General features: G+C 41.2%; 1 protein-coding gene across 1 annotated transcript in view; it reads left to right on the top strand.

Annotated features, from left to right (window-relative positions):
* LOC138818976 (uncharacterized) overlaps window positions 1-19,059 on the top strand; it is a 147,308-nt gene that overhangs the window by 93,426 nt on the left and 34,823 nt on the right. The window contains exons 30-36 of the mRNA XM_070010136.1: window positions 1,764-1,902; window positions 5,627-5,777; window positions 7,505-7,600; window positions 8,588-8,743; window positions 9,321-9,550; window positions 11,020-11,158; window positions 12,259-12,379. Of these exons, the coding sequence (XP_069866237.1) occupies window positions 1,764-1,902; window positions 5,627-5,777; window positions 7,505-7,600; window positions 8,588-8,743; window positions 9,321-9,550; window positions 11,020-11,158; window positions 12,259-12,379 (1,032 nt within the window). The remainder of the gene's footprint in view (window positions 1-1,763; window positions 1,903-5,626; window positions 5,778-7,504; window positions 7,601-8,587; window positions 8,744-9,320; window positions 9,551-11,019; window positions 11,159-12,258; window positions 12,380-19,059) is intronic.

The raw sequence follows: 19,059 nt of genomic DNA, 5'->3' as shown, positions 1-19,059 counted from the left end.
TAATCATAAAGTATGTGTACCTTTATATTTTCCTCATTGCAGAGAATTATAAACATTTCTCCCTGCTTGCCACTTGGACTGACCATGCATTCCTTATGGACAAAACAAAACTAGGCCTTGAACAACTAGGGCTCAGGAACCACCCTCCTCTCACAAGTCATCACTAAAGTCCCTGTGCCATCTTCTCGGATGCTACTTCTCTTTTGATATACCCTTTTTGGAGCCCAATAGGACTATCAGATTTAGAGCACTCATTTTAAAAAATTGACTGTTAGAACCAATGATTTGAGAGTCAGGAAAAAAATTCAGGAATCCATTTTTCTGTTGTGTGTAAAACAGCAAATGGATATGAATCTGGATTGCTTAGTCTTTCCTAGAGCCAAGAGAAATTGTTGTAAGCACTAAGAACAATCTTTAACCCTGATCAAGCTCTCCCATAGAGCTTCCCCTTCCCACAGTCCCCTGCTTTCCTCCAGTGCTGGAGCAGGTCCAGAACTGGGCCACATGGGGGAAATGGGGAAATACTGCTTGGGTCTAAATGAGGAGGAGGAGGAGGAGGAGGAGGAAGGAGGAGGAAGAGGAGGAGGAGGAGGAGGAGAAGAAACAAGAAGGAGAAGAAGAAGAAACAAGAAGGAGAAGAAAGAAAAAGAGGAAGAAAGAGGAGGAGGAGGAGGGAGAGAAGGAGGAGGGGGAGGAGGAGGAGGAGGGAGAGGAGGAGGAGGGGGAGGGGGAGGAGGGGAAGGGGGAGGAACTCCAGCAATTCTGGTATACATGTGCAGGGATAGTGATCAACTTCGCCATCCTTCTTCCCATAGCAGGAATGTCCTTTCTGGGTAGAAGACTAGCACTATCTTCAGAAGGACTGTCAGCATTTTAACCAGCTGATAGTCTGGTAGTCCTGAGAGCGTAAGCCCCTTAGGCTTCCTAAGAGTTTTTTACTTTTTGCTGGGCTTTCCTATTTTGTCAGATTCACTCCCTTTTCTGGGCCAAATAACATAGATAGATCCCCAGGATAGATGTCCAGATGCAGGCCAGATTCCTCAACACAGCTTGAGTGCTCCAAAAATTTTCCCTGTTACATTTCCAACTTGACTGTGTAGACATTTATTTATATGGCACCTACTCTTGTAATAGGTGCCCAAGAAATAAGCTAAGTAGTGTCTTCTCATGCTTACTCCTAAAATGAGTAGAATGTATTAGAAAGATGTATATGTGTGTAAATATATATGTGCACATATATATATTTATATGTGTGCATATAAATGCATGTATTTTTACATGCTTTAATTGGTCCATGAGCCAGTGGCAGGGAAGGCTGAGAGGGCTGGTGTGACAATGAAAATGCATGCTGATTATAATTTATGTAATTTCAAGTCCCTATTAAATATCCTGAGCAGTATACTTTCCCAGTCCTTTATGATTTCTCATTTTAATTCTATTTTGAGACCATAGTGTCTTATAAATTTCAAAACTGAGTTTCAATAGCATGTTCTTACTATGATAATAAGCACAGCAAGTTTTGCTTTGTTTTCTTTTGTTTTGTTTTACCAAGGCAAGAAAGAAGGAAGGAAAGATAAGTCAGATCTCCAGTTCTACTGAATAAAGCTTTGCTGATCTTGCAAAAGTACATAATTGGTACATCCACAAGGAAGGGAAGTCTGTCTAGATGACCAGTCAGCTTTGGGGGGGTTCAATAAAGAATCACTGGGTTGGCTGTAGAAACCGGTATTTCACACTGTCTGACAATGCTGTCCATCTTCTAGGGTCTGAGCTTCAAGAGCTGCAGAAGACACTTGACAGCCTCCAGAGCCCCCAGGATCCAACCCAGGTGGCACAGGCCCTCCTGCTCCACAGGGAGGTTATGTTGCTCCAGTTCGATTCAGCAGTGAGGCATCTCGTCCGGTAAGGGCTGGAGAGCTATTCCTGCCTAACAAATTCTGCTGAGCCAGTGTTTGCTCAGTGACCAGCTAGGGCGGCCGCTCCTGGCAAGATTAGATAATAAGCTTAAAATAGTCAGAAGCACAATCAGTTCTAGAACACCAGCTACCAAATGTGTCCTGCTGCAAGGCTGTCTGAGTGAGATCTATTTCAATATGCCTGGTTTTATTAAATGTAGTTTCAGAAGTTTGCATCACAATTACCTGCTTCCAATATTCAGGTTGTTTTATGGAGAGTAAAAATTCTAGATGTCTAAAGATTAGAATCCCTAAGACATTTATTTGTTTGTTTGTTTGTTTGTTTATTTACTTGTTTACTTATTTTCACTACACTTCTGCAACTGCTAGAATTGGCTCCTGGAGTTAAATTTATAAATTCCCTTGACCTCAAAAAAACCATCATATTAAGTATTCTGCATGCAAAAAAAAGAATGCTTCATTTGGCTAATTAATTATGATTCTGATAAGATTTGGATTGAGTTTGAATTAAGATTCACAATGTTTCTGGGTATTTTTTTTGGTCCTACTGAAGTTTTGAATTCTAGGCTTCATGTTTTTAGCAAATGGTCTACTAATGAGCCATACCTCTAGATCCCAGAATAAATGTTATATGGGAGAAGAGAGTTGGGCCTGGACTGGGCATCTCTGCCTTTTTTATAATTTTCAGTTTTTTTTTAATTTTTGGTGCCAGGACTGGGACTTGAACCAGGGCTTTGTATTCTTGGATTGGCATGCTTGCTTATGGCTGGTACTCAGTTTAGCCACATATCCATTTAACATTTTAACTTCCCAGACTGTCTTTACTATTTCAATCCTTCAGGTCTCAGCTTGGATTCTAGTCATGAGTCACCAGGCACCTAGCTCTGCTTATTCTTTAATTGTCAAAATTCAGCAGCTTCTTTTGGTTAATTCATAGTACTCATGTTTGTTCAACCAGGACCCCGGGTATTGCATCTGGATTATATTTTCTACCCTTGGTGTGGTTGGAGAAGTGAGTGTGGGCATTGTACTGAATGTGCTCAAGTTTTCTTTCTTTTCTGCATTTTCTTTACTTTGCCTGTGAATTTCTTAGACTGTGAATTCAGTAGGACAAAAATGTAATAACAATGTTAATTCATTTTCTTTTGCTGCCAGATAGCTTCCTGGGTTAGTCAAGCACATAGGACATAAAGGTTCTGATCAGCTAGATGGCCATTCAGTAGAAGGCTTCTGGGCTCTAAAGCCCAAGGTCAGAATTCATAAGGAACTTACCCATGGTGAGGATTTGGGTTGCAGCTATGCAGGACTAAACTAGTACTGTGCAAGGAAACTGCTCTATTCCTCTAGAATGCTTTTCCAGGATTACTTCATCTGAGTACACTCTGCAGGAACAGAGGGCACCCTGACCCATATCTCCTTCTACATCAGCCCCTTTCTTTATTGCATTTGCCTGGCCTTTTATCTTCAGAGTGCTCCAGGTTATATTTGATGGGAATGGTACAGCAAGTAAGAGGTAAACCAGAATTCGAAACTAGGCTTTTTCAGCTCCAAAGTCTGAGTACCCTTGATTCTGGCTAGAGAAGGAAACTCTGAGAGAAGGCAGAAGGTAAGAGAAGAAAAAAAAAAGCTGATAGATAAATGTCATCCCTCTTGATCATTTTATGAACCACTGAATCTGCAAACAAAGGAAAGTCTTATATAATCAAAAGACACAGGAAGCTTAAGGAAGTTCCTTGGACCTTCTCAGAGCTCTGTAAGACTGAACAAATAGGGATGTTTACCCTAGGGAACATTTTGCTTATGTAGCTGAAGACTTCTCCAAAGTTTAAAAAGAAAGAACTGAGCCAGGCACCAGTGGCTCATGACTATAAGCTACTCAGGAGATTGAGATCTGAGGATCACAGTTCAAAGCCAGCTGGGGCAGGAAAGCCCATGAGACTCTTATTAATCTCTAAATAATCACCAAAAAGCCAGAAATGGAGCTACAACTTAAATGGGTGAAGGCTAGCTGAGTAAAAGAGTCCAGGGACAGCACTTGGGCCCTGAGTTTAAGCCTCAATACTGTCACCACTAAGAAAAAGAAAGGACTAAAGAGAGTTGGCTGGGATGAGAGAAGTTCATTTCCATAGCCTGGGAGGAGAATTGGAAGGATACAGATCAAAGACCACAGGGCAACAGCCTTATAGAGTCACCTAAGATCTTCTCCTGCTCTGCTGTACAATAGATCATATCACAAGGTCTGTCACAAGACCACAAGCACAGAATATTTCCCAAAGGGCAGGTTGGCCTGCTCTCTGCCTGCTGGCACAAAGCCTGATGGGAAAATTGCTGACTCATGGAGTATTTGGACCCTTGTGCTATGGGACCCCCACCCCAACTTAACCATATGTCACAGCTTTTCTGAGGCATCCATTAGAACTCTCCTCTTCCTTGCTACAAAGTCAAGCTAATTCCTTATGTACATCCTCTTCTCATTTGCTTATGGTATAAATTTCATGCTCTAGTCTTCAGGGCTTATGGCTCTTGATATGCAAAGCCAATTTTTGTTTAAAACAAAACCAAACCATTCATTCTCTGACCCCTGGCTCTTATTTAATTTCAAATCTTGTTTTAAATGTCAATAATTATTGTCCTGGCTGTTGGATTTAAAATAATTGAACAAACATTTGAAATCTTTGTTCTAGAGTTACAGGTGTAGTATTCAACTTGGTAGTCAGATATAGCTATTTAACTGAAATTAATATTTAGACGAAATAAAATTTAAAACTGAATCCCTCAGGGCTGGGAATGTGGCTTAGTGGCTAGAGTGCTTGTCTAGCATTCTGAGTCCCTGAGTTCAATTCCTCGGTACCACATAAACAAAAACAAATAAAGCAACTATAAAAAAAAAAAGCTGAGTCCTTCATTTTGTCACATTTTGTTATATTTCAAGTGTTCAACAGCCACATGTGCTCTGTACAGATAGTGTTTTTATCATTACAGAAAGTTCTATAAAATAGTGCTAGTCTAAAGAAGGTAAATTGGATCCAAGTACATTTATAGACATATAAAAGTATGGCAAAGCTGGATACAGCAGTTCATGCCTGTAATCCTAGCTTCTTGAAAGGATCATGGTTAAAGGTCAGTCCCTTTTCCACCAATACTTGAGAATAGTAGGTCCAGCCTGTCATCCAGGTAGCATAACAGCTGACATCTGGAGGATCATGGCTCCAGGACAGCCCAGACAGAAATACTCAAGAGACTCCATCTCAACAGAAAGAAGTTGACACTGTTGTCACATACCTGTCATCCTAGCTATGAGGATGTGGATTGTGGTACATACCCAGTCAGGAAGCAAGAATCTATCTCAAAATAATCAGTGCAAAACATGGCCTTGGAAGTATAGCTCAGCAGTAGAACACCTGCCTAGCAAGTGCAAGGCTCTGAGTTCAAACCCCGGTAACTCCTGAACCAGAAAAGTGTCATGATGAAACCCCTTATCTGTACAGTTTAATATCCACCAATAAAAAACATAAACAAAGCAGTTCTAGTCTAGAGTGCATCAACGTTTCGTTAAGTGCGGTGAACCATGAGGGTGTGTGGATGACAGGCTGAGGAAGAAGCATCTTGTCAAAATGAGATTTTGCTACTAAGTAACTCTGAAGACAATTTTGAGTTTTAGAAACTTCAGTAACTGCTTTAAATACAATATCTCCCATGTTTTGGTTAAGAACGTTTTTAGCTGCTGGAAACATTCCTGCCTACCAGTCTGTCACAGATGGCATGTGCCACGGGTTGCCACCACTGAGCAACGCCCTTAGGAAGAGCATTTTTGCTTCACAGCTCGGCCTGCCTCTGCCACTGGATCCCCAGGGCCTCCAGGTGAGTTTTAAAGGTGTTCTCTACCTATAAAAGGTGTGTGGCATGTAGAGAATTTTGTCAATGTGTCTCCATTTGGTTTAAAATTTGCAAGTGTCTTAATAATGTAATCCAGTCTTCATTGTCCCCAACTTTCAGTCACACAAGGAACCTCCTGCCTCCCACCCAGGTCACCTGTTCTTCCCAGTCAGCTCTTTTCCACAAATGCTCCAGTCTGCTTGAGACAACAGCTTGTGTGCTCCCAGGTGGGAGCAACGCAAATATTTTCATCCCTTCCGTTAAGTAAATAATGGTCACAATTACTAGACATAAATTAGGTCAGTGGTTACCATATGGCTTATCAAATGTTATCCTGACAACTATTACTGCTCCCAGGCAGGAATATTATCCACCTTTGAAAGGGGCCAAGGTTCAGGGAAGGGAGAGTTAGACTCCTGGAGAATCATGACAGCCCCAGGTCACAAACTTATCTGTTGAAGAACAAAGCACTCCAATATTTAACAGACTAAGATCATAAGCATTCATTATCTCTCACAGTTTCTGAGGATCAGGAAGCTGGAAGTGGCTAATGTGGGTAGTTCTGGCTCAGGATTCCTTATGAGGCTGCAATAAAGATGTTAGCTGGGGTTATGATCATCCTAGGGCAGGGAAAGAAATCACATAGCTATTGGTAGATGTCAGAAGATTCACTTCCAAGGTTTTTCAGGTAGACTTCTCTACAGAGCCTGCTCACAGCATGGCAGAGAACTTCTCCAAGAACAAACAATCCAAGAGAACAAAACTATCCAATGAACAGTACTCCAGGATGGAAGTCATTGTCTATATTGCTTCAATTTCCCTAAGTAATGTCCCATCATTTCTGCTTTACTTGATTCACTGGAAGTCAGTCCCCGAATCCAGCCACACACTAAAGAGGAGCAAAATTAAACCCCATCTCTGGATGCATAGAGTACCAAAGAATTTGTGGAGCTAGCTTTCAAATCAAAATGTCCCATGTGATGTTTTGCTATCATATGCTACATCAACACCAACATGTACCACACTTCTGTACTATGCAATAATGACTCTCTGCCCATTTGGTCTTCGGTTAGACCCAGAAGACAGAGTTGGGCCAGGGCCCTGCTTGTCAGGGCTATTGGACCTACTCCTGCTCCTTCTGCCTTTGGGCTTCGCCTGGGATGAGCCGCATGCAGGTGTCCTTGCTATCAAAATCAGCTCTGTCTTTAGGAATTGATTGAAGCCATACTCAGGCCTTGAAGTGTTGAATGGGGTAGAATTGGCAGGCCTCCTGGATCAAGGGCTGCCCTAGACTCACAGATATGGAGGTACTTTGTATTGTCTATGGAGAAGGCAGGGACCTACTGTAATAAATTGTAGCATTGGTCTTGAGTTGATTTCTAGAATTGGATTGCCAACTTTTTAAGGTTCCTAATACCACAAGCATTCAAGCAGGTTTCCTTTTGTTAATAGTAAATATGTCCTGTTGGATTAGTACTGACTGATACTGACTAGTTACACTGAAAGCATCTGCTGCAAAAGCAATAAAAAGAAGTGAGTTTTCCTCTCCTCTCACCTACATCATTGGGATGCACTATCAGAAGTGTTTTTATATAATAAATATATCATCCAACAGTGTATTGGGATATGGACACAGAAATCCGGCTCATAGATAGATGCCTTTATCTTATGGATACAGCACAGCATTTCATGACTAACATTTGGTTCTTTAGGCATTTGCACTGTTCCCTTGGAGAGCATCTTTACAAGATGGAGGACCATTTCCAGTTATAAGTAGCATCCCAGACACCCTAGAGTATCATATGCAGGTAGGTATGTATATCTTCCCCCTTCTTGGAGAGAGAGCTGAACTCAGGCTGCAAAGCAGGTGTCACCAGGTGCCCAGGCCAGCCATTCCATGCTTAGTCTTTTATGACACATGCCATGTTTTCATTATGAAGCTGTTAACTCAGTGTTTTGAGGTGAGTCATGTTTGCTTACTGTGGAGAAGAATCAATGTCTCAGTATGAATGAGATCTGGTTGTAGCCTCTGCTGAAGTTCCCATGGCATAGTGACCTAGAGAAGAGGCCCCCTATCTCTAGTCATGGTCTGGGCCTCTTGCAGAAACTGCAGATGTTGGCAGTTCAGAGGCATGTGACTCCTGACCTACCTGGCAAGAAAGGAACTTTTTAACCAGGACTCATAAGAAGAATTGAAGAATTTCTTTTAATTTCACATTCTTTTGGTAGTACTGGAGTTTGAATGCAGGGCCTCATACTTGCTAGGCAATTGCTGTACCACTGAACCATGCCCATAGCCTTGTTTTATTTTTGTAGTTATCTATTTTATCAGTACTGAATTTTGAACTCAGGGCCTTGCACTTATTAAATTAGGTGCTCTGATCATTGAGTCATGCCTCCTGCATTGTTTTTTTCTGGTGTGTGTGTGTGTGTGTGTGTGTGTGTGTGTGTGTGTGTGTGTGTGTGTATGTGTGTGTGTGTGTGTGTGTGTGTGTGTGTGTGTGTGTGTGTACTAGTACTGGGGCTTGAATACAAGGCCTCTTGTTCTTGTTCAGCGTTTCATCATACACAAATCTGCTGTAAGGGGTCTGGAATTTCATACTTCACAAAGTCAACCATCTAATATGGTTATGAAGATGTAAGCTGTGCTACTCTGGTTCTTATGGATTGTTCTCATAATTGAGAGGGTGGGTTTTATAAACACAGTTGTTTCTAGTTTTCTTCGCCCAGATTATGTATAAAGAATACATGGAAGTCCTCAAAATGGAAGGAGTTTCTTTTTCTTTTGTTTGTAGCTGTGCTTATGTGGGCTTAGTGACCGTGACTGCAAGGTGGCTCATGAAGAGCTGGTGAGCGTGCAACTGCTAATGGAAGATGTACTTCTGAGCAGCTATCCTATAATCATGGAGGGTTCCTCTGGATGGAAAGACACACAGGACAAAAGTACACAGGTATTCTTGGCAAATAGTTATATGCTCAGCCAGTGCCCTATTGTACTGAAGAACCTTCTTGAGAGATTGATGAGAGAACCACATCTTGCCCATAACTTCTCCCAGTGGATACCAGGGCTGTGCTAATGCTACATAAGATGTGGCATAAAAAAAACTCTCTTACTTGCACACTAATATTTCATCTGCCTTAAAAATGAAACAATAACAATAAACAGCCTTTTCTATATAGCCTCTGCAGTCTGGCAAGTGCTCAGCACAGTTGAGATTGAAGTCTTCCCCACACTCCATGATGAGATTATAGTAAATTTTTTTATTTATTGGAGTTTTTTTTTTTACCAATTTCATGAGTTTCTAGTTCATTTCTAGTGTCCATGGATTCATCTCTGGTGTTTCTGTGCACTGTCTGTTCAGGAAGGGTATTCAGCATCTAGAGATGCTACTGTGCTACACTCCTGTAAACCATTTCTCCTGAGGAAAAGACTCAGTCTTCAAAGGTTTTGTTCTGCATGGGTGCATGTACAAAGTTAGTCCATACTGGTCCACTATCAATAATGATTAACTTCTATCTTGCTTTCAGCCAGATTGGTCCAAACTGCCAGGATTCAGAAATCAGGCTCAAAGCAGCCCAAAGGCCTCTGCTCTGCTGGAGGGCAAGTGTGATCCTGTGCTGTCCCTCACCCTGCTTAGATCCTTCCTGATACTGTGGAAGCAGCTGGAAGTGCTCAAGGAACAGTGGGGAAGACTCAAGCTGCGAGGCCAGGACATGGACTCCATCGCCCTCTACAAACAGTTCTCAGAGCTCTATCAGTGAGTGTTGCAGAAGCAAAAACTCATGTTAGTGAGTGGAGTCTGGGGGTTGGCAGGTTCTGTCCCTTGTTGAAGGGTGAGATTTGATCCATGGATCCTAGGATGCTGTATTAGCCTGTTGCCTCTGTGATTAAAGAAAAATACCTGACAAAACAACTTAAAAAGAAGACAGATTTATTTGACTCACAGTTTCAGAGAGCTCTACCTATCTTGCTGAGGAGGACCTGGCAGAACAGGCAGCTTACAACATGGTGGGCAGAAAGCAGAGAGAGCAACAGACTAGAGACCCAGTATAAGCTTCAAAGACATGCCTGCAGTGACCTACTTCCTCCCAGCGAGGCCCCACCACCAAAGTTAGGACAACCTCCCAAAACAGTGCCACCAGTTGGCAACCTAGCCTTTAACCCTTGAGCCTGTTTCCACACAGGCTCATTACATATGGAAGGCATCATCTTTTCCATTGAGTTGGGTGGCAGCAACAATACTCTACCAACAGCGTTGTGAGAAAAAGCTGGGTTATAGTAACTGTAGGGATATTGCTGGAGTCCACTGGACTATGTTGTCTACTATCTGTCCCTACAGTCTGCTTATCAAGTGACCCCACAGTGCCAATGCCATGCTCTTGAGGTGATATAATTCCAGGGAACTCTGGCTGGAGAGCTACCAGGGATTCCTCCTCTCTTTGGCTTCTATACCCTCAGCATGAGTTTTGGAGCACTTGAGTTGTTGCAGCCTGAAGATAATAACTTGCAAGTAGATGAGGCTTTAGGTCTTGGAGATGGTGCTGAACTTGGCTGCAGACCTCAGCTGCCATGACTTAGCTGGCAGGAAGGGCATGATGTTTCTGCCATGTCTTATAGCACTTACTAAGCCATACCCACTATTGCAGCTTCAGAAGGGTCATCTTGGCAGCACCAGAACTGTCAATCTGCCAGGTGCCGGTGGCTCACGCCTGTAATCCTAGCTATTCAGGAGGCTGAGATCTGAGGATTGCAGTTCAAAACTGGTCCAGGCAGGAAAAGTCTGTGAGACTCTTATCTCCAATAAACCACCAGAAAACCAGAAGTGGTGCTGTGGCTCAAACAGTAGAGCGCTTGCCTTGAGCTGAAGAGCTGAGGGACAGTGCCCAGGCCCAGAGTTCATGCCCCATGACTGACAAAAAAAACAAAAAACAAAACAAAAAATACACTATCAATCTGATGAAATTATTATTGTCTGTATTCTTGGTCACCAGAGAATTGTTCATATTTCTTGTCACTACTTTGAAGATTGAAATTAATATAAGCATGCAATGGGAAAAGGTCAGAATATTGAATATTGACTGAGTGATAAATTTAGATGTTGATGTGTCTGTGAATGGGCTGGGAATTTTGTACACGATGACACAGAAAATGAATTAAAATAGTTGTCAAAGACTCAGAATGAGAAAAAGAATATGTTTCCTAATTTTTCTCTTTCTTTGTTGATAGAACTGATATTCTCTACCCCAGCATGAAGGCTTTAGCCAAGCAGATGGGGAAGGAAGATGAATTTGAAGGACTCATAATAAATAGTCAATCTATTCTGCCCCCCAAAGGAGCTTCAGAAGTGGAAATAAAAACTCATCAGGTATGCAAGAGCTATTTTAAATTTGCCTTTGAAAATCTGCTTTATGGCATTGCATGTAAAACTATACATAGACCCAAATGGTGTGTGTGTGTGTGTGTGTGTGTGTGTGTGTGTGTGTGTGTGTGTGTGCGTGTGTGTGTGTGTGTGTGTGTGTGTGTGTGCGTGTGTGTTCTTCTAGGAAATTCATTGTAAATGGAAGGATTGTATGTCATTAAAGAGGCTATAGAGGGAGAAGTAAGTGTTTAAAGGCATATGGTAGCCTAAGCAAAGAAGTACCCCCTTAGCATCTCAGTTCTTTTCGTAAGTTTTGATTTTCATTCTTCTTCTTTTCCTCCAATTGAGGTGCACCTGCACAAGGAAAATTATAGAAAATATAACTACTATCTATTTTAAACAGAAAATCAAATATACACGTATCCATGTAGAAAAAAAAAAACCTTGAACACAGCTCCTTGTAACTTTTTCTCAAAAGAAGAAAACTCCCAGCTCTCAAAATAAGAAAATTCCCAGCTACATTTAGAGTATTTAGGGACTCTAAGGAAAAACAAAACTACATGAGATCACTTCAGATATGGAAGATTGCAGTTCAGCAAAGGATAAAAAAGGGTTATATTGCCAGGCTCACACCTATAATCCTAGCTACTCAGAAAGCTGAGATCTGAGGATCATATTTTAAAGCCCACAGGAAAATCCATGCGACTGTTATTTCCAATTAACCACCTAAAAAACAGAAGTAGAGCTGTGCTGCAAGTGGTAGAGTGCTAGCCTTGAGCAAGAAAGCTTAGGGACAGTGCCCAGGCTGAGTTCAAGCCCCAGAACTGACAAAAAAAAAAAAAAAAAAAAAAAAGGAGGGGCGGGGGCGAGGGGTAATTGTGTTTTATCAATCAGAGTACAGGCCAGGAAGAAAAATTGTTGTTCTCCACAGAAGTATAACCAATCCCATAGACCTTGGGAGCCCAAGAAATGAGCCCTTTCCATTTCCCAGCCAGAGATTGGCTGAGGGAGAAGTCAGTTTAAAGCCCTTCTGCAGGAATTGGACTTTGGAGGGGCCGGCGTACAACTAAATCCAGAGAATAACTCTCAACCTATACTTACTTCAGCTTCAGAAGCTTCTGGAAAATCTTGAAATCCATATGATCCAGGAGGTACTAAGAAGAGTTAATAGAGAGAGGACACTGGTCTTAACAGAAAAGTCCAATGAGGAGTACACGCTCCCAACAGGTAAAGCATTTTATTACTTCAGAAAATGTTTATTAGTCAGGCACAGGTAGATCCCACCTGTAATCCTAGCTACTCCAGAGGCTGAGATCTGAGGATTAGGGTTTAAAGCCAGCCTAGTCAGGAAAGGCTGCAAGACTCTTATCTCCTATATACCAGCAGAAAATTAGAAGTGGCACTGTGGCTCTAATTGGTAGAGCACTAGCCTTGAACAAAAGAACTCAGGACAGTTCCCAGGCCCTGAGTTCCCAAGCTCTATGACTGACAAGAAAAAAAAAAAAAAGAATGTTTGTTGTGTTTGTAATTGCAAAAGCAATCCAAGTTTCCACATTTGTTGCAGCAAAACAAAACAAAAGTAATAGAAAAATTACACTTTATACCTTGACCTAGAGAGAATAACTATTGACACTTTCGTATATACTCTTCCACTTAAAAGGCTGTGAGTGCATGTGCCTGTAGGGGTGTGTGTGTGTGTGTGTGTGTGTGTGTGTGTGTGTGTGTACGAACACACGTGTGAATGCACGCACAAGTGGTATTTTTATGAGTGTATATTAAGTTGTAAAATAATGGTGACAGTTAACCCTTTCCACTTACAGGTCCCTTTCTTTTCCCAGATAGTAGACTTTCTATTTTCATGTCTTTTTTTTTTTTTTTTTTTTTGGTGCCATCTTGGGGCTTGAACTCAGGGCATGGGCACTATTCCTGAATTCCTTTTTGCTCAAGGCTGGCTCTCTACCAATTGAGCCATAGCGCCACTTCTGGATTTTTGGTAGTAAATTGGAAATCAGAGTCTCATGGACTTTCTTTACCAGTCTGGCTTCAAACTATGGTCCTCAGATCTCAATTTCCTAAGTAGCTAGGAGTAGGTATGAGTCACCAGCACCCAGCTTTTTTTTTTCTTTAAGCTAGATTTCATCAGATACTGGCTTATTTCATTTACTATGACAATCTCCAATTCTGTCCATTTTCCCCATATGACATGATTTTGCTCTTCTTTATGCCTGCCTACCACTCATACCACATTGTCTTAAACCCATTCATCCACTGACAAGCATCTAGATGATTGTTGAGGTGGCTATTGTGACCTGTGCCACAATAAACATGGCAGGTACTATTGCATGCTGACTTCAGGTGTATTCCAGCGTCGATCATGTGGTAATTATAGCTTTAGTTTTTTGAGGAACTGCCATACTGATTTATACAGTAGCTATACTAACTCACATTCTGCCAACACATACCCTACCCAGCATTTGTTTGTTTTTGTTTACATAATGATAGTCATTCAGACTGGAGTAATAGAATCTCAGTGTAGTTTAGATTTGCATTTCCCTCATGGCTAGCGGTGTTGAATATTTTTTAATGTATTTACTGGCCATTTATACTTCTTTTGAGAACTCTCTAGTCAGTTGACTTTCCTATTTATTAACTGGGTTGTTATTAATTGTTCTTTTGCTATTTAATTTTTTGAGTTCCTTATATATTCTGGATGTTAATCCCCTGTCAGAAGAATAACTAACAACTATTTTCTTCCATACTGCAGAGCAACTCTTTCCTTTGCTGTATTGAAGCTTTTTCTTTTGATACAATTCTAGTGGCCGATTCTTCCTCTTATTTTCTGATTATATTGTGGCCGATTCTTCCTCTTATTTTCTGATTATAGAGTCCTGTTCTGAAAGTCTTTTCCTGTGCTTTCATGTGCATAGAAAGAGTTCCTGTATTTTCCTGCAGTAGACTCAACTTTACAGGCCTTACATTAAAGTCATTGATCCATTTTGAATGATTTTTGTACAGGATGAGAGATAAGATCTAGTTTCAATCTTCTATATTAGATATCCAGTTTTCCTAGCACCATTCAGAGACTGAATTTTCTCCAATTTATAGTTTGGGCACTTTTGCCAAGAATTAGATGTGAGTTTATTTCTTAGTTTTCTGTACTATGTGTCTATTTTTGTGCCAGTGCCATGCTCTTTTTTGTTAGTGTGACTCTGTTGTATAATTTCAAGTCTAGTTTTGTGATACTTCCAGAATTCATCTTTTTGCTCAGGATTGCTTTGGCTATTGAGGGTCTATTATGTTTCCATATGAATTTTAGGCACACTGTGCCTGGATCTGGCAGCTGCTGGGTCATATGTACTCATGCCACAGGTACTGATGAGGGTCTCCTTTGCCTATAAGTGTTCCCACATCCAAGAGACTGTAAGACTAAAGTAAAAACAAACAAAACAAAACAAATACCACCCCCTTCCCCCACACACACCATAACAGATCAAGAGACTGGAAGAAAGAAAAAGCTTTACAGTATAGTACTTCCCAAAGTACTTCTTCTCCTATTTGTTTGAATAAGAGGCCCTACATTTTTTTTACAGTTTATTTTATTGTAGAGATGCTATACGGAGGGGTTACAGTTACATGAGTAAGGCAATGAGTACATTTCTTGTCAAACATTGTCACCCCCTCCTTTGTTGTTCTCCCACTATGCCTTCCTTCCCCCACCTTCCCCACTCCTCCCCCAACCTTGCACTAGACTGTGCAGATTTGTAGCTGGTTCTGTGTGAACTACAAATATCTACTCCTAACCCTTAATAATTCTACAGAAAAACTCATAATCTCTGCACTGGAGAAAAGCTGCCTACTAGCAAAACAAATTCGGATTTCCTTTGAAACAAATTCCCTGGGCACTGGAATGTTAATTATACCCTCAGTCCTTGCCTAAGATATTTTTTTCCTGCCTGTATAAAGACACTGTCATTTTATCAGTGCTTCAAGTAGCCGAGTTTCATAAACAGGACTGCGACAGGGCTGGGGGCGGGGGGAGGCATGAGGGGGGTGGGAAGGGAGGGGAGAGGAACTGTTCAATGAGAGAGCTAACCAGTCCCTTGATGGGCAACTCTAAATGTCATCAGAGAGTTTAGTGCCATTGAGCTCCAGTTACAGAATACTTAACAAGACAAAGCTCTTATTGTTTAGATTGTGTTCGTGGCATCCAGGCAGTTCCCTTCTGAGTCCTGTGGAGAAAATCCAGAAGCATGTGGCAGGTGCAACCAGCTGAAGTGCTTGTATTTGTTTTGTTTATTTTTCACACTCTAGGGGGAATGGAATAGTTAATTTGTTTTATGGCTGGGCTGCCTGGTGCAGGGTAGGATGCTTGTCAGCTGTGCTTCTGAAGGGCCTCAGTAACAGAGGCATAGAGGTGCTCTGATTGACATTTTTAAACCCTATCTCCCCCAAGGAAGGCTGACCAGTTCTAACCTCTTGTTTGCTTTTTATATCTTTCTTTCTTTCTTTCTTTCTTTCTTTCTTTCTTTCTTTCTTTCTTTCTTTCTTTCTTTCTTTCTTTCTTTCTTTCTTGGTCAGTCCTGGGGCCTGAACTCTGGGCCTGGACACTGTCCCTCAGCTCTTCACCTCAAGGCTAGTGATCTACCACTTGAGCCACAGCACACTTCTGGCTTTTTCTGATTATGTGGTGCTGAGGAATTGAACCCAGGGCCTCATGAATGCAAGGCAAGCGCTCTACTACTGAGCCACCTTCCCACCCCCCCTTGTTTGCATTTTATATTGGTAAGACTTTTAAAATAACTGCTGCTGGACATGTAGCTCAGTGGTAGAGTGCTTGCCTAGCATGCATAGACTCTGGTTTCAGTCCCCAGCATAGCGTTATAGATATAGATATAGATATGTTTTTTAAAGTTTGTTAAATGCTTTTTAAATTTAGGAGGTTTTTGTTAGTGCTGATTATTTTTTTTTGGTCAATCGTGGGGCTTAAACTCTGGGCCTGGGCACTTTCCCTCAGCTCTTCAGTTCATGGCTAGAGCTCTACCACTTGAGCCACAGTACCACTTCTGGTTTTCTGAGTGGTTTATTGGAGGTAAGAGTCTTTCCTGCCCAGGCTGGCTTTGAACCGTGATCCTCAGATCTCAGCCTCCTAAGTACTTAGGATTACAGGCCTGAGCCACCAGCACCAGGCTCTGATTTTATTTTATTTTGGCTTTGTTCTTTGGTCTGTTGAGTCTACCTTGATGATCAGGCCTTTGTTTCCTTTTCTGCTGAGTCCCTAATACAAGTAACTAAGTACCCATTGCATGCCAAGGAAGCTTTCTGTACATTTCTCCAGGTTAGTAGACCTCTACAGGCTGGGTACCTTTGAAAAAGGCATTAAAACCTTGCTGTCTCCCTACTTACAGTACTCTAGCTCTTTGTGTTCCTTGTAGGCTGACATTGTCTGCCTTTACAACCTACAGGAAGAGAAGTCTAGAATATTCCTCCCCTCTTTCCACTGCATCTGGGAGCTTACTCTTTTTGTATAGCATCTGTGAGTATCCAGAGCAAAAGATGTGGCATGCTAACCTGCTCCTGGGGCTGCTTCTTGCTAGCTGAACTCTAGTTCCCACCCTCCAAACACACTGGGAGGTATCCACAGGAGTCTGCACAAACTTGATGAACTTGAGCTGTCTGTGACAGAGAGATCAGTGCCATTAGTCCAGAAAGATCCTGCCATCCTCCATTTAGACATTTAGACATTGAAATTATTTTTCCAATTTTCCTTGAGGAGTTATAAGTCTAATAGTCTCCAAAGTGGAATGCATCTATCTCAGAAATGTGAGAAGAAAATTTCAAACACCTAAATAAATTAAGAACATTTGGGAACCGGAGACATGGCTCAAGGGATAGAGTGCTAGACAGAAGCAAGATTATAATTATTTATAGGAATCACATGCCACAGTCCCCACACTGAGGTGTACTAAAGTGAGTAAGAAACTAGTCCAGGTGTTTTTCTAATCCTGGTGTCAGCCATGTTATGAAGTTAGAAAGGATAATCTATTCACATTTGATAATAAGCCAACAAAACATTTTTTAAATGTCAAGGAAACTTAGTGAGGTGGGTTGGGATACATTTTCATTGTTAACGAACCTCATCCTAAATGTAGTATATGGTGCTTTGTGACGTTAGCTAGTAATAGTAATATGAGTAATTATAAATACATTTAAAGAATCAATTAAGCTAGGGTCCAGTGACTCATGACTGTAATCCTAACTACTCAGAGACTAAGCTCTGAAGCTCAAGGTTCAAAGCTAGCCCAGGCAAGAAAGTCCATGAGTAATTTATCTCCACTAAACTACAAAAAAAGCTGGAAGTGGAGTTGTGGCTGAAGTGATAGAGCATTACCCTTGAACAAAGAGTGCAGGGACAGTGCCCAGACCCTGAGATCAAGCCCTAGTACTGGCACAATAGAAAAAAGTATAAATATAGGAAACTTAACATAATAAAATGTACTGTGCATATGTTAAAGATGGTGGTGGGAAATGTTTTTCTTCAGGGAAGCACATGAAAACATTTAGAAGAAGGTGGCCTAGACCCCTATTTCCCAGTAGTAGACTTTGTGGAATATGAGTTCCTCAAGGTATTACACATTAGTTTTCCCAACCTCCCTTCTCTACAGATGCAGGGGTTTCCTGCATTTCTATTCCCTGGATAATACAAGCCAGCAAAGTACCATTAATCACCACCTTTGAGTTTTCATGTTTACATAATATCTTGAATATTATTTGCCCTAAACCTGCTTATGTAATTTTTAGTTGTTGAATTTGAGTGATTTTATTTAAAAAAATTTTTGCAAACCAAGGAAATAGGAATATAAAAGGAGATCTATTATTTCTATAAGAGCCAAGTTGAAATAGACCAATGTTATTCTATCTAGTCAAGAGAATATTCTTCAGTATTTAAAAGGAAGACATGAGCTATCAACTCATAAAGGGATATGAAGAGAGCCTTGATGAATATTCCTTGTGAAAAAAGCCGGTTCAAAAAGGAAACATATTGTATAATTCCTCCTATGACATTCTGGAAAAGGCAAATGGAGACAATAAAAGGATCAATGATTGCCAGGAGTTAGAAGTCAGGGTAGGAGGGATAAATAGGCAGAGCACAAGGATTTTTAGTGTGGTGAAACTTCTCTGTATGCTACTATAATGGCGGATACATGTCATTACACAATTGTCAAAGCCACAGAACACCAATAAAGCCCAATGAAAAACTAGGGATTTTGAATACTAACGATGTGTCAGTGTGAAATTGGAGTGTTTATACGTCTAGTAAAGAGCCATAGTAAAGGCAGAGAAAAAGGAGACATTACATGGCAAGAGCATACCAAGGGAAAGTAGCATTTTAATTTGTCTTCAGCTATCTCCAGCGGTACAAAATGAGCGGTAGGATTTTGTTTTCTTTTTTTGCATGGGAGTTGGGGAGGAGGGGAATGTCCTGGGGCTTGAATTTAGGGCCTGGGCCCTGTCTCTGAGTGTTTTTGCTCAAGGCTGTGCTCTACCACTTCAGCTATACTTCACTTTGGGCTTTTTGTTGCTTAATTGAGATAAGAGTCTCATGAACTTTCCTGACCCAGGGCCGGTTTCAAACTATGATCCTCAGATCTTATCCTCCTAAGTAGCTAATATAACAGGTTTGAGCCATAGGTACCCAGTGAACTTTTGGTTTATAGACAAAGAACTGGGGATAAAGGAGAAAAAAAATATGCATAGTTAAAACAGTCTTGGTCAAAGTATAGTCTGATTGACCCTTATCTCAGACTTTGTTAGACATTGATTCATTGTCGTCAGTAAGTCACCATAGCCTGGTCACTTGTGCCTGGTGGGTTGTCTGTTCTGGTCTTTTAGATGTTCTCTTTCTTTGG

This window comes from Dipodomys merriami, unplaced genomic scaffold (genome assembly GCF_024711535.1).
Source record: "Dipodomys merriami isolate MVZ:Mamm:240054 unplaced genomic scaffold, mDipMer1.0.p SCAF_8, whole genome shotgun sequence".
Classification (NCBI taxonomy): domain Eukaryota; kingdom Metazoa; phylum Chordata; class Mammalia; order Rodentia; family Heteromyidae; genus Dipodomys; species Dipodomys merriami.
The sequence above is the reverse complement of the archived record's forward strand: the minus strand, read 5'-3'. Positions and strand labels throughout refer to the sequence as shown.